The following is a 13,919-nucleotide window of genomic DNA, read 5'->3' as shown; positions in this document are numbered from 1 at the left end:
AAAGGTTTTAAACCAGACTCATTAACTGTCTTTCCCATGGTCAGTTTCTGGTACTTGATCTTATTATATAAGCTAAGCCTCAGTTTCTCCAGCTTTAGAACAAGAAATTGCAAAGTTAAAAAATAACCCTGATTTTATAGTCTATTCATGTGAGTAAAAAACATTTTTTTAAGGTTCAGCTTTTTCTTCAGACAGATACTTTCCTCAGAAATGAGGAAATAATTGGACTGAATGCATGATCAACTAGAAAGTCAAAGCTTTCAAGGTAAGAAAATGCTCAGATGGGATCTTCATGGTTCTGAGCTATGAGGCTCAGTCCTATTTTTCAGACCTCTGTTCTGAGAGCTCATACTAAATCTAGATGTTCCAAGACTCACATCAGGGCACATTTCTAATTCTCTAGGAATTTTGAAGAACTTAATTATTCATCTGACAGAGATAATTTGAGAGAGCAAAATGGTTGAATTGGATATGTCTTAAAGACCCATCTAGCTCAGTTAGAGATTTGGTAGAATAAAATTTAGGATTAAGGTAAATTTCAGAGGCATTCTAGACTTAACCTACACAAACATTGTGGATACTAAAAATCTACATTGGGAGAGATATTATGTAGTATAATTAAATTCCCTTACCATTTTCTTTGACCCCATTAATCAGAGTGTTTTCTCCATTGGCTGAGGCAACAACAGCCTTATCTTGTTGGTTATCCATGAATGTAACCTCTTATTGTTTCATTCCAAGTCCAAATGTTGTCCAACCTGCATATTTCAGATATATATATCAATCATTAAACTTGTTTTTCCTCTGTTTTAAGGTTATTTCAGCTAGAGAGGTCTTAAAATGCTCACTGGAATTTACCTGTTTCCAGAGTGGCTTCATAACTGCTATTGTTTTGTTTCATTGTTTATATCTACTGTATAAATCAATTTGGAAACTCACACTTCATTCATACATCCTAGATCTATGTACCCCTTCTAAGCCACCAAACTATTCAAATGTAAAATCTGAGGAAGCAGGCAGACTTACATTTTCTTCAAGATAGTAACCCATTTGATTTAAGCATAGCTGTCCAATTACAAATAATGCAAAGTAAAGTGCAGAGTAACCTGGGGTTAAAGGGTATGTTCTTGTGGAGATTAGTTTTATGTCTGTTTGCTTTATTTCTGCTTCAGATGATCTGAAGCTCACAAAAAAAAAACAAGCCAATTCACACATACACACATATATACATCACATTCAGTTATTCTCTCTCTGTGCCTTAAAATTTGACTGCTAGGAATGAAGAGGTAGACAATTCATTTTTTGGTTTCTTTACTTTCATGACTTTAACTCTGGTATTGACAAGTATTCTTCTGGTATTGACAAGTATTGACAGCAGGATTTTAAGATGGACTACAAGAATATCTGAAATTTATAAAAAAGTCACAGCATCATCTGACATTTTAGGGCATAAAACACATATCTGTAGCCTCTTATCTCCTGGTCACCTACCTAGGTGATAGGTATATACAAAATGATAGAAGTCAAGACCACCATAGATGAAGTGTCTACTATACAACACTACATCGATAAATTCGTATTTTTCCCAATCCCTCTTTTCCTAGATCTCTTCCTCAGCCAAGTATCCATTTCTGTATTAAAAAGCACAGACTACTGATGGCCAAGCAGCTATTACAGGAGTCTCAATTGTGTACTCACTTCTCCTAATACATGCATATACTATAAAAGATAGGCCCAACATTGAGTAAACAAAAAGCAGTAAGAAGGTACCATTTTACATAGTTCAGTCTATATGATATTTTTACCTACTTAGACTTATTTCCTTATCTGTAAAATAATAAGTCTGTATTAGGCAATCATTCAGTTTTTCTTAAATGTTAGATGATTCTGGGCTTCTCCTGACATTCATATATGACAATTGCCCCATTTTTCTCTTTTTATACAATATCTGACTTAAGGGTAGCCAATCAACCACAGGTGCCAGGGAAAGGAGAAAGAGATACTTATTGTTGTATTTGCACAAAAAGAAGGGCTGGAGACTTTTAAAAGGTAGAAAGGTGTGATAGCTATATTAAAGTCCCTCTCCCTTGGCATGGAGGGCTCATTTGTGGTGGAACTGAATGTATAGATCAGATGGCTGATCTTCTGCCTCTGAGAGGACCCTATGGGTCAGATGGAATAATGGATTGCATTTTTCTTTTTAAGAAACTCAATGAACTTCAGGTATCATTTTACTGCTCTTTAATCCTCCACTAATTCCATTTTGTCAGGGACTTGAGAAAGGGAAAATTATTTGTAGATTTCAATAATTTGGTGTCTTCTTGTAGGAAGTTCATTTTATCACCAGGAAGACCAAGTCACAGAGAAACAAAAAATAAAATGTTACAAAATAACATAGTGCTAGGTCAATGAAAGAAAACCAAGTCTCTTGACCAAAAGACTAATTTTTTTCTTAAAATACAAAATGGTTTTTCTGTAATTCCTAACATTTCCAACCCCTGTCCCGAAAAAGCCTTTTGAAACATAAATTTCCATATGCTACTGATCTGTACTTCACCCCCTTTCAGGTAATGAAATAAACAACCATTGCCTCAGACAAGTATTGATTATTAGTAAAAAGTAATTTACCATAAAAATATATAGGAGCAATATATTTAAGTATGAAGAATTATCTAGTCTTGTCAGACAGGATAAGAACAGTATGTAAGGGAACATGTTAGTGCTGTTGTCATTTTACTCTGGGATGTTATTTCCATAAGGACATAAATTTCCCTTAATAGAAAATCTGACCAAGCACCCAGGACTTGTGGGTCTGCAGTAAAGGGAATACACACAGAGGAAATATAGTTTGGCAAGAGATAAAGAGGAGGTGCAGAGGGGTATGGGAGCTTGAGTTGGGAAAGGCAAAAAGGGAATGTATGCATTCACTAGGGGATAGGCTGCAGACAGTTACAGAAGTTATCTCATTTTGTACCTATAATAACCATGTATGGTTGGCTCTACTAGGTTCCTATTTTTTATTTTTAAAAGAATTTATTTATTTATTTATTTGAGATTAAGGATGGGATGGGAGAAGAGGGGGAGAGAAACATTAATGTGGGAGAGAAACATTGATCAGTTGTCTTTTGCATGCCCCCAACTGGACACCTGTACTACAACCCAGGCCTGTGCCCTGACTGGGAATCAGATTGGTGACCTTTCAATTTGTAGGACAATGCCCAACCCACTAAGCCATACCAGTCAGGGTGGTTCCCACTTTTTTTAAAAAAAGAAAACTAAGTATCATAAATATTAACTTAATGATGATCAATTATTTGGGACATTGTTCTACAAAACTAGAAGGCTAAACCATAAACAGACAATCCTTTAGTCCTTTCCTATGACTTCAAATCTCAGCTCTAAATAAGATGACCTAAAGGTATATGTTTTCCCACATTTTCATTTATTTATACCTTAGCTGTTTATGGAAATGAATTGGGAGAAAGATTATGATTTTTTATATCTATAATGCAAAAACAGTTCTGGGTTTGCTTTAGCTTTTTCCCACTGATCAGAATTTTAGAACAACTTTTGTGGGTTTTTTTTTTTTTTTTTTTTTTTTTTGAACTTAAATGTAAAATTTATTATAAATTATATTTTTGTTACAGGATTTGGGTTTAATTTTCTTTTTTTTTTTTTTTTTTTTTAATAATTTTATTTGGTTACTTTTCAAGTACATTTTTTTTTTCCCTCTTCCCCCCCCCCGCCCGGTCTCCCCCCTCCCTCCCATTCCCCCCCCCAAGTCCTCATCTCTGTGTCATTCATACTTGTTCCTCAAAATCCCTCCCCCTTTTTCCCCTTAAGTTCCCTTCCCTCTCCCCTCTGGTCGCTGCCCACTTGTTCTCTATTTCAGCGTCTTTATTTTTATTCTATTTGCTTATTTGTTTTATTCTTTAGCTTCCTGTCAAAGGTGAGATCATATGGTATTTGTCCTTCAATGCCTGGCCTATTTCACTCAGCATAATGCTTTCCAGTTCCATCCATGTTGTTGCAAAAGGTAGTAGCTCCTTCTTTCTCTCTGCTGCATAAAATTCCATGGTGTATATGTACCACAATTTTTGGATCCATTCATTTACTGATGGGCACCTAGGTTGCTTCCAACTCTTGGCTATTGTAAATTGTGCTGCTATGAACATTGTGGTGCATAGGTTCTTTGAAATTGATGTTTTAGGATTCTTGGGGTATAATCCTAGCAGTGGAATTGCTGGGTCAAAAGGCAGGTCAATTTTTATTTTTCTGAGAAAATTCCATACTGTTTTCCATAATGGTTGTACCAGTCTACAATCCCACCAACAGTGAACTAAGGTCCCCTTTTCCCCACACCCTCTCCAACATTTGTTGTTTGTTGCTTTGTCTATTATAGCCATCCTGACTGGTGTAAAGTGGTATCTCATTGTGGTTTTAATTTGCATCTCTCTGATAGCTAACGATATTGAGCATCTCTTCATGTGTCTCTGGATGTTCTGTATGTCCTCTTTAGAGAAGTGTCTGTTCAAGTCCTTTTCCCATTTTTTAATTGGGTTCGATGTCTTCCTAGAGTGGAGTCGTGTAAGTTCTTTGTATATTTTGGAGATTAAACCTTTGTCTGAGGTATCATTGGCAAATATGTTTTCCCATACAGTTGGTTGTCTTTTTAATTTAATACTGTTTTCTTTAGCCATGCAGAAGCTTTTTATTTTGATGAGATCCCATTTGTTTATTCTTTCCTTTATATTCCTTGCTCTAGGGCACATATCTGTAAAAATGTTGCTGCGTGGAATATCTGAGATTTTCTTGCCAATGTTCTCCTCTAGGACTTTAATGGTGTCATGGCTTATATTTAAGTCTTTTATCCACCTTGAATTTATTTTGGTGTATGGTGTAAGTTGGTGCTCAAGTTTCATTTTTTTGCACGTAGCTGTCCAGTTCTCCCAACACCATTTGCTGAAGAGGCTATCTTTACTCCATTTTATGTTACTGCCCCCTTTGTCGAATATTAATTGACTGTAGAGGGTTGGGTTGATTTCTGGGCTCTCTGTTCTGTTCCATTGGTCTATGTGCCTGTTTTTATGCCAGTACCAGGCTGTTTTGATTACAGTGGCTTTGTAATACAGTTTGATATCAGGTATTGTGATCCCTCCTACTTTGTTCTTCTTTCTCAAAAGAGCAGCTGCTATTCGGGCTCGTTTATGATTCCATATAAATTTTTGAAGTGTTTGTTCTATGTCTGTGAAATACGACATTGGTACTTTAATAGGTATAGCATTGAATCTGTATATTGCTTTGGGTAGTATGGACAGTGGCAGTATCGTAGCCAATGAGGTTTATCCGAGGCGCGATTATTGCTAATTGAAAACTTTTGTGGGTTTTTAAAAATCTGTTTTGAGCTAAAATTGATAAGCACTGTTTGAATAATGTACAACAAATTGCTTTGCTTACCATGGCAAATCATGCAGTGTAATGGCACTGAAATAATATTAGCATGGAGACAGGTATTTTAAAGCTAAGAAATGCTCAATTAAGCAAGAAAAGTAACCCCTCCTACTTGTCCTACCCCTTGGTTGGGCATGAATAGGTCTCATAGTTCCTGTCCCAGAAGGCTGCTATGCTCTTTCCTAAGGACCTTTAAGCCTCAGGTCTCATAGTCTAGATGACCCACACCAACATTTGTGCTGGGGGCTGTCCTTGGCTTTTTCCAACTGGAAGAAAAGCAAGGCATAAAATAAATCATGTTTCTGCCTGTGAGCCCTCAACAACATAACCTTTGGGATTTGAGTAGCGATGATCTCTGGAATACCATTTAAATTAATTCGACAACTGACCGGGTTCTACTTGTGCTCATGTTAATACAATGCACTGCAGCAGAAAGACAGGTGAATCATATTAGATCTATGTTCTCAAGGTGTTTGGAGTATATTGGGAAAAACAAGTCATAGACAAATTCTAACAAATGTATAATACAGTGAAAGAGACATAACATTTGGGATGACCTTTAAAAATGGTCTTTCAAGAGGTATGTATGGGGAAGTATAGAGGAAAGAAAGGCATTCCAGGCTAAAGGAACTTTATCAGATGTCATGAGTCTCTCTGCACTACAATCTATTTTGTAAACAATGGCTACACAATCCTAGGCCTGAGAATTTGCTTTAAACATTTCTGTTTTGACTTCCATTTAACAACACTTTTAATCTCTCAGCCTCTCAAGTTATAGTCTCCTTTCATTCTGTTTGCCTCCTATACTGCCCAAATATTCTAACCTTCTTTGTTCCCTTAATATGCTTGATCATTTTTTTGTTTCCAGGCTTCTTGCACTTGATATTCTCTCTACCTAGGATGCCTCATCCAACCTTCTTCCTTTCCCCACTCCTCCTCTTTCTTCCCTTTCTAGCTTCCTCTTCACTTCACTCTCCTATTCCCTCAATTTTTCATTGAGACCTTCCTCGATTCTCCCTACCTCAAAATTACTTTCTTCCCTTCTTTGTGTTCCCAAAGAACTTTGATTTCCTTTGTGTTAATCACTTCATATAAACATTATTTATTTATATCTGATAACCTCAGAAGACTTAGTGCCCTCCAATTCAATAAGGCTTAGCTCAGAGAGTGCTTAGAACATGATACATACTCTGTAAAAGTTGATTAGATGATGATGTTGAATGGTGAGATAACATGGGGAGAATTCAAAGAGTAGTAGGCATTTGACTAAAATATCAGGTACATTCAATAAAATATGGCAGAAAAGATAAGAGCTATACTGTGGAGGCCACCCAAATCTTAATTCAGACATACACTTAAGGGTTTTGGGTAGAGGAATGCTATGATTAGAACATTAGGACCAATGAGAGTGGAAGAATCAGAGGTCGGGAAATACATTAGGAGATAATGTTCAGGGGTGAGAGGTCAAGATTAGATTTAGGGAGCAGAAAATAGAAATAAAAAGGAGATGTTAGATTTAAGGAAAAATGCAGAGTGTTCTGTATAGACTTGGGAAATAATTTAGATGTGCCAGGTGAGGGAACAGAAGTCAGCAAAAAAGAGAGAAGTGAGAGAGATCAAGGAGTTAATAGATGCTCATGAAAGGAGCATTAGGGGTGACTAGATTCCAGGCCAGAGCAGCCTTAGTAATATAGGTGCTAGGATCTTCATGAGATTAAAGCAAGGTAAGTAATATGCTCAAAAGTCAGGTCCAACATGGATAATGAAGCTGAAAAGGATCTTTGCTGTCATACTGGCAAGAAGATAACAAACCCACAAGCTGTTATAGATGGGGAATCTACAGGTGTGGTTAGAGACTTAAACGGAGCAAGCAGATGGAACTGCTATAGCAAACAGGTACACAGAAGGTTTCCAGGCTACTCTAGCCAAGCTCTGTCTGGTTTGATTCTGCCCATTTCAACTCCAGTCAGTATGATGAATGACAGAATCAGCAATAGTAAGAGAACACATTCTTATCCATAATGTTGCTTAGCTAATTCGATTTTCTAATACCTACCAGAATTTTAAGATGCCAGGTTAGAAATATGGAGGCACAATGCATTTCAGTACAGAAAACATGCTTAAACGAGGAGCCGTATAAGTTTTTAATATATATATATATATTTATTTATTTATTTATTTAGAGGGGAGGGGAGAGAAAGAGGGGGAGAGAAACATCAATGTGTGGTTGCTTCTCTCATGACCCCACTGGGGATCTGGCCCGAAACCCAAGCATATGCCCTGACTGGGAATCAAACTGGTGACCCATTGGTTTGTAGTCCATGCTCAATCCACTAAGCTACACCAGCCAGGGTGAAGTTTTAAAATATTATGGGTGAGAGAGACATCAAAAGGAGATTATTGCAATTTAAGGAAAGAATTTGATGTATCTCAAACGTATGATATGAATCTATTTCATCTCTCATGATCAAGATTCCAAAATTCAAAATATGCAGCTCATATAGAAGAGGTGATATATAAAGGACAGAATACAACCAGTAACTAGCTAGGTATCCTCAGAAAAGCTTCTTTCCCTCTCTGGTCCTAAGTTTTATTCACTATGCACTAAGAGAATTGAACTAAATTATATGAAAGGACTCTTCTAGCTTTGAGCAATCTATAATTCATTTAGTTCATTTTTTATTCTTTATATATATATTATTGATTATGCTGTTACAGTTGTCCCAATTTTCCCCCTTTGCCCTCCTCTGCCCAGTACCTACCTTTCCTCCAGCAGTCCTCCACTTTAGGTCATGTCCATGGGGCATACATATATGTTCTTTGGCTTCTCCATTTCCTGTATTATGTTTATTTTGTACTACCAATTATACTTCTTAATCCCTGCACCTTTTCTCTCATTCTCCCCCTCCTGTTAGAGAACCCTCCAAATGATCTCCATACCTATGATTCTGTTCCTGTTCCCATTGTTTGCTTAGTTTTTTTTTTTTTAGATTTAGGTGTCAATAGCTGTGAATTTGTTGCCTTTTTAATGTTCATTGGTTTGATCTTTTTCTTTTTTTAATTAATTTATTTTTTTTAAATTGATTATGCTGTTACAGTTGTTCTATTCCCCCCTTCATTCCCCTCCACCCTGCCCCCCCAACCCCAACATTACCCCCCTTTAGTTTATGTCCATGTGTCTCAAGTCCTTTAGGTTCTATATTTCCCATGCTATTCTTGCCCCCCCATCTATTTTCTATCTACTGTCTATGCTACTTATTTTCTGTACCTTCTCCCCCCCTTCTCCTCCTCCCACTCCCCTGTTGCTAACCCTCCTTGAGATCTTCATTTCTATATTTCCACTCCTGATCTAGCTGTTCTTTTAGTTTGCTTTCGTTTTAGGTGTGGTTGTTAATAACTGTGAGCTTGTTGTTCTTTCACTGTTCATGTTTCAACTTCTTTTTCTTAGATAAGTCCCTTTAACATTTCATATAATAAGGGCTTGGTGATGATGAACTCCTTGAATTTGGTCTTATCTGAGAAGCACCTTATCTGTCCTTCCATTCTAAATGAAAGTTTTGCTGGATAGAGCAATCTTGGTTGTAGGTCTTTAGATTTCATGATTTGGAATATTTCTTTCCAGACCCTTCTTGCCTGTAAGGTCTCTTTTGAGAAATCTGCTGACAGTCTGATGGGGACTCCTTTGTAGGTGACTGTCCCCTTATCTCTTGCTGCTTCTAGGATTCTCTCCTTCATTTTAATTTTGGCTAATGTAATTATGATATGCCTTGGTGTGTTTCTTCTTGAGTCCAACTTTTTTGGTACTCTCTGGGCTTCTTGGATTTCTTGGAAGTCTATTTCCTTTGCCAGATTGGGGAAATTTTCTTTTATTATTTGTTCAAATAGTTTTTCCACTGGTGGTTGTGTCTTTCCCCCTTCTGGTACCCCTATAATTCGGATATTGGAGCATTTAAAGATGTCCTGGAGGTTCCTAAGACTCTCCTCATTTCTTTGAATTCTTGCTCCTTGACTCTTTTCTGTTTGGCCATTATTTGCTTTCTTCTGGTCCACTCCATTGATTTGAGTCCCAGTTTCCTTTTCATCTCTATGGGTTTCCTGTGGAATTCCATTCATTTCCCTTAATTTAGCCTTCATATGTTTCTCTAATTTGTGGCTATAATCAACCAGATCTGTGAGGAAGCTGATGACCAGTGTTTTAAACTGTGCGTCTGAGAGTTTTGCTATTTCTTCGTCGCTTAGATTTATCTCTGGGGCTTTGAGGTCTCCCTGAGACATTTTTGGTCTGTTCTGGCCCTTTAAATGTGAGAAACTGCGCCTTGGATTCCCAGGTCGCTGGGTTGTGACGCTGTATGTGGGGGCGTGGTCAGAGCGGGGAAATGGCGGTGCCCTCTATCGCCGCTGCGGCCGGTCCAACCGCCCACTCCCTCGCTCGCGCGCAATTAGGCAACCACAGTCAACTCGCTGCACCGCCTCCCCACTGCCTCCTCTGCAGTCGCTCACCCGGTGGGTTGCTCGGTCGCTCACTAGGTCCAATCCTGGGTTTGGAACCCGCGCGTCTGGATTCGCGCATCTGGATTCCGCGCCTGGGTCCGACCGAGCCCTCCCTTGCAGCTCCTCACCAGACGCCGGTTTCGCCCCTTACCGGTCGGGCTGAAGAATTTGTTGTTAGCGGACTTCCGAAAAGTTCAGTTTTCCGTGTTCTGGTTGTGTTTTCTGATGCTAATATTTAGTTGTCCCTAAACTTGGTTGTGTGAGGAGGCACGGCACATCCACCTAAACCTCCATCTTGGCGGAAGTCCAAAAAATGGCCGATCTTCTTTTTCTTACACAAGTCCCTTTAACATTTCATGTAATAATGGGTAGGTGATGATGAACTCCTTTAGCTTTACCTTGTCTGGGAAGCACTCTATTTGTCCTTCCATTCTAAATGAAAGCTTTACTTGATAGAGCAATCTACATTGTACGCCCTTGCTTTTCATCACTTTGAATACTTCTTGCCTGCAAAGTTTATCTTGAGAAATCAGCTGATAATCTTACAGATACTCCTTTGGAGGTAACTCTCTGCTTTTCTCTTGATGCTTTTAAAATTCTATCTTTAACATTTGACATTTTAATGATGATGTGTCTTGGCGTTGTCCTCTTTGGGTTCAACTTGTTTGGGACTGTGCTTCCTGAACTTTTATGTCTATTTCCTTTGCTGAATTAAGAAAGTTTCCTTTCATTATTCTTTCAAATGAGTTTTCAATTTCTCCTCCTCCTTCTGGCATCCCTATGATTTGGATATTCGTACATATGGAGATGTCCCAGAGGGTCCTTATACTATCCTTGGTTTTTTAAATTATTTTTTCTTCTTGTTCTGGTTGAATGCTTATTTCCTCCTTATGTTCCAAATTGTTGATATGAATCCCAGATTCCTCTCCTGGGAGAGGAATCTGATGGTTCCCTGTAGATTTACCTTTATTTTACTTAGTGTAAACTTCATTTCTTCTTTTATATTGTTGCTGTATTCAATGAGTTCTTTGAGCATCCTGATCACCAATGTTTTGAACTCTGCATTTGATATGTTGGTCATTTCCATTTTGTTTAGTTTTTTTTCTGGCCATGTTTCTTTGTCTTCTCAATTGGGCAGCCTCTCTTTATTTGTTTCTGTGTGTTAAGTAGAGCTACTTTGACTCCCTGTCTTAGTAGCATGGCCTATTGTAGAAAAGGCACCTGTAAATTGTGTGGGTAATTGCCAGGGTGGGGCAGCCTTCTTTACCTCTTTGTGGCTTTGTGGGCAGGGGGAGGGCTCAGAGAAAGGACAGTGCAGCTGCCTGGTTTCTGGAGGTTTGCTGGGCACTTGCCCTGTTTCCAGACCATTCACCCACTTTCCATATGCAACCGGCACCCTTCCAGCTGTTGCCCTGGTGGTGAATCCAAGAGTGTGTGGGTTTGTGTATGTTCTAAGTTCTGTGGGCCCTTTCAGCTGAGTCTCCTTAAAATCTGACAGTATCTCCTGCTGACCCAACCCCAACTGGTTTTTACAGCTAGAAGTTATGGGTATTTATTTATTTTCCTGGCACTGGAATCCTGGACCGTGTGGTCTGGCCTGGAGCTGGGATGGCTCACTCCCAATGTATACCTTCCCATTTTTATCCACCATATGTGAATGCAGGATCATCCATTCTTCCACCACTACTCCCTCTCTGCACTACACTGTACTGTGTCTCCATGCCTCTCCACCTGTCTCTGTGACTCCATTGCTCCTACTAATCTGGACAAATGTGGGTTCTTTAGATCCTTGGGTGTTGGACTTCCATACAGCTCAATTTTCTGATAGTTTTGGTGGGTTTTTTTTTGTTTTGAGATCTAGTTGTGATTTTTTTTCTATGGTTGTGAGAGGAGGTGCCTACCTCCACCTTGACCAGAAGTCCATGTTTTAATTAAAAATTGAAATAACATATACAAGGGGGAAAATCACATATTTGAAGAGTTCTGGTCTAAGTTTTGTGTGACACCTAGATGGACCTAAGATGTGCACTTAAGGGAACCCTTTACTGTCTTCCATCTCATGTCCCTTTCCATATTTCTCTGATTATTGTACATTCCTACCTCAATCCTGACAGCAAGAGCAAATGGGGTGCTTCTGCTGATGTCAGGGTTCCATATGTTCTACCTGCCTTCATTTTTGGCAGCTACCAGTCTAAAGCAATATGTGTGCATATGCTACCAGGCTCCTGAGCAGCAGTTATAATAGCTACATTTCTGTCTCAGGTTGAGCTCATTGGCTTAACATTTGGGTCTATCTTCCTCTTTTTTTCTTCCCTTCTCACACTGTTCTTAACTGTGCCACGCTTTCTGGCACTACCCTAAAGATATTTCCAAAAAGACCAAGTGCATAAAATCATAAACCAATGAGAAAGTATGTGAAAATGTCTATGTTAAAGCACTATAAGAATGCTAGAAAACCAGCTATGAATAAGGGATAGAAGTAAACAAGCAGAGGCTGTCATGGGACAAGTCAGCAATAGCCAGCCTCTAGTCTTAATTTTTAAACTTTTACATCATAGATAGCTCTACTTAACTGGCACATCTGAATCCCTTTGCCTTTCTAAAACTAATTTTATTTTCAGGACTTCTCCATCCTGGTTTCTTTTTCAAGTCCAAGGAACAAGTGGTAAAGAAGTCCAGTCACTGTCAGGTAAAGAATGGGGTATTTTTACACTGAAATAGAGAACAGGGGGACAGCCACCAGAGGGGAGAGGGGAGGGAATTGAAGGGGAAAAAGGGGAGGGATTTAGAGGAACAAGTATAAAGGACACAGGGACAATAACTAAGGGGGGTGGAAATGGGAGGGAGGTGGGGAGCATGGGGTCGGGTGGGCTGGGATGGGAGAAATAGACAGAAAACTGTACTTGAAAAATAATTTTTAAAAAAAGAATGGGGTATTTTTTTCCAAAGAGAGTCTCTTTCTTCTTGTTGCTAAAGCCATATGGGCAGTATAGTGGCACATTAAGCATAGAGAGAAAAACCTGGAACACCCACTGATGTGTACAACATGGGAGCCCTTGGAAAGATTGTGTCATAGTAGCATGGCACCTTGTAAAAATGAGTTTATACAAGGACTGTGGACTGTGTGCTAATCACAGAGTGCATTTGTTGCCAGGCAGCATTGAGTACATTCAATCGTTGAGTGTGGCAACTGTAGGATGAATGATCTTTTGACTTTCTCCATATGGTCTCCAATTTGTTTCTTACTCCTAATCTATGTTGTTAATTGCATTTAAAAATGTTATTAAATTCTTTTCAGGAATATAATCACTGAACCATAGGACTAGAAGGATCTTGGAAGACAGTCTACTCCCAGAATCCCTATTTTACAATTGGTAATGAAGTCCAAGAAAGGGAAAACTACTTGCTCAATGTCACACAGTGAGTTGATAACATACACACATCCTTGGAAATAGCCCCATGGCACCAAATAACCTATTAAAAATAAGTACTAATCATAGGGCTTTTAACCTTTTATTTGTCTTTATTGGAGTAAATGGTATCACAAATGAGAAAAATGTAGTTGCTTATCCAAAGACAAGAAGTAGAAGGTAGTGAGGAGAAAGCGAAACCATGAATCCATCTGGGAAGCAGACACTGTTCTTTCAGCCTCTGGACTTTAAAGCTCTCTTTTGTCACCATGAGGCATACTAGTCTAAGCATCATGTTTCTCTCTTCCACACATTATGTTCATGTACACTCAAAATATCATGATGTCCTTCTTCTCTCATTGTAGAAGCAGGATCATGCATACTACATCACAGTTAGAAGACAAATGGAGCTGGGAGTTCATTTGATGAGAAAGTGCTAAAATGAATTCAACTATTTAATAATGCCTAGTTAAAACACCATTTGAAATTTTGGATGGGACATTGAAGGACCAGGGATACTTCAAGTAAGAAGGTTTTTGAAAAAGTCCCAAGTGATCATAGTAGTTT

At 38.6% G+C, this 13,919-nt stretch overlaps 1 protein-coding gene and 1 non-coding gene across 12 annotated transcripts in view; one reads left to right on the top strand and one right to left on the bottom strand.

Annotated features, from left to right (window-relative positions):
• NEXMIF (neurite extension and migration factor) overlaps positions 1-13,919 on the bottom strand; it is a 199,248-nt gene that overhangs the window by 11,411 nt on the left and 173,918 nt on the right. For all 11 annotated transcript variants that reach the window (XR_008391052.1, XM_053662385.1, XM_053662388.1 and 8 more), the window contains one exon: positions 633-758. Coding sequence is in view for 10 of the 11 variants with exons in the window: in XM_053662385.1 (XP_053518360.1) it covers positions 633-711 (79 nt within the window). In the remaining variant the exon portion in view is untranslated. The remainder of the gene's footprint in view (positions 1-632; positions 759-13,919) is intronic.
• On the top strand, positions 5,307-5,452 carry LOC128626940 (U4 spliceosomal RNA). Its single transcript, XR_008391064.1, has one exon. It is a non-coding gene; the product is annotated as a U4 spliceosomal RNA (small nuclear RNA).

This window comes from Artibeus jamaicensis, unplaced genomic scaffold (genome assembly GCF_021234435.1).
Source record: "Artibeus jamaicensis isolate MK-2021 breed Jamaican fruit bat unplaced genomic scaffold, CSHL_Jam_final contig_240, whole genome shotgun sequence".
Lineage (NCBI taxonomy): Eukaryota > Metazoa > Chordata > Mammalia > Chiroptera > Phyllostomidae > Artibeus > Artibeus jamaicensis.
Note: the sequence above shows the minus strand (reverse complement) of the source record. Positions and strands in the feature narration are given on the sequence as shown.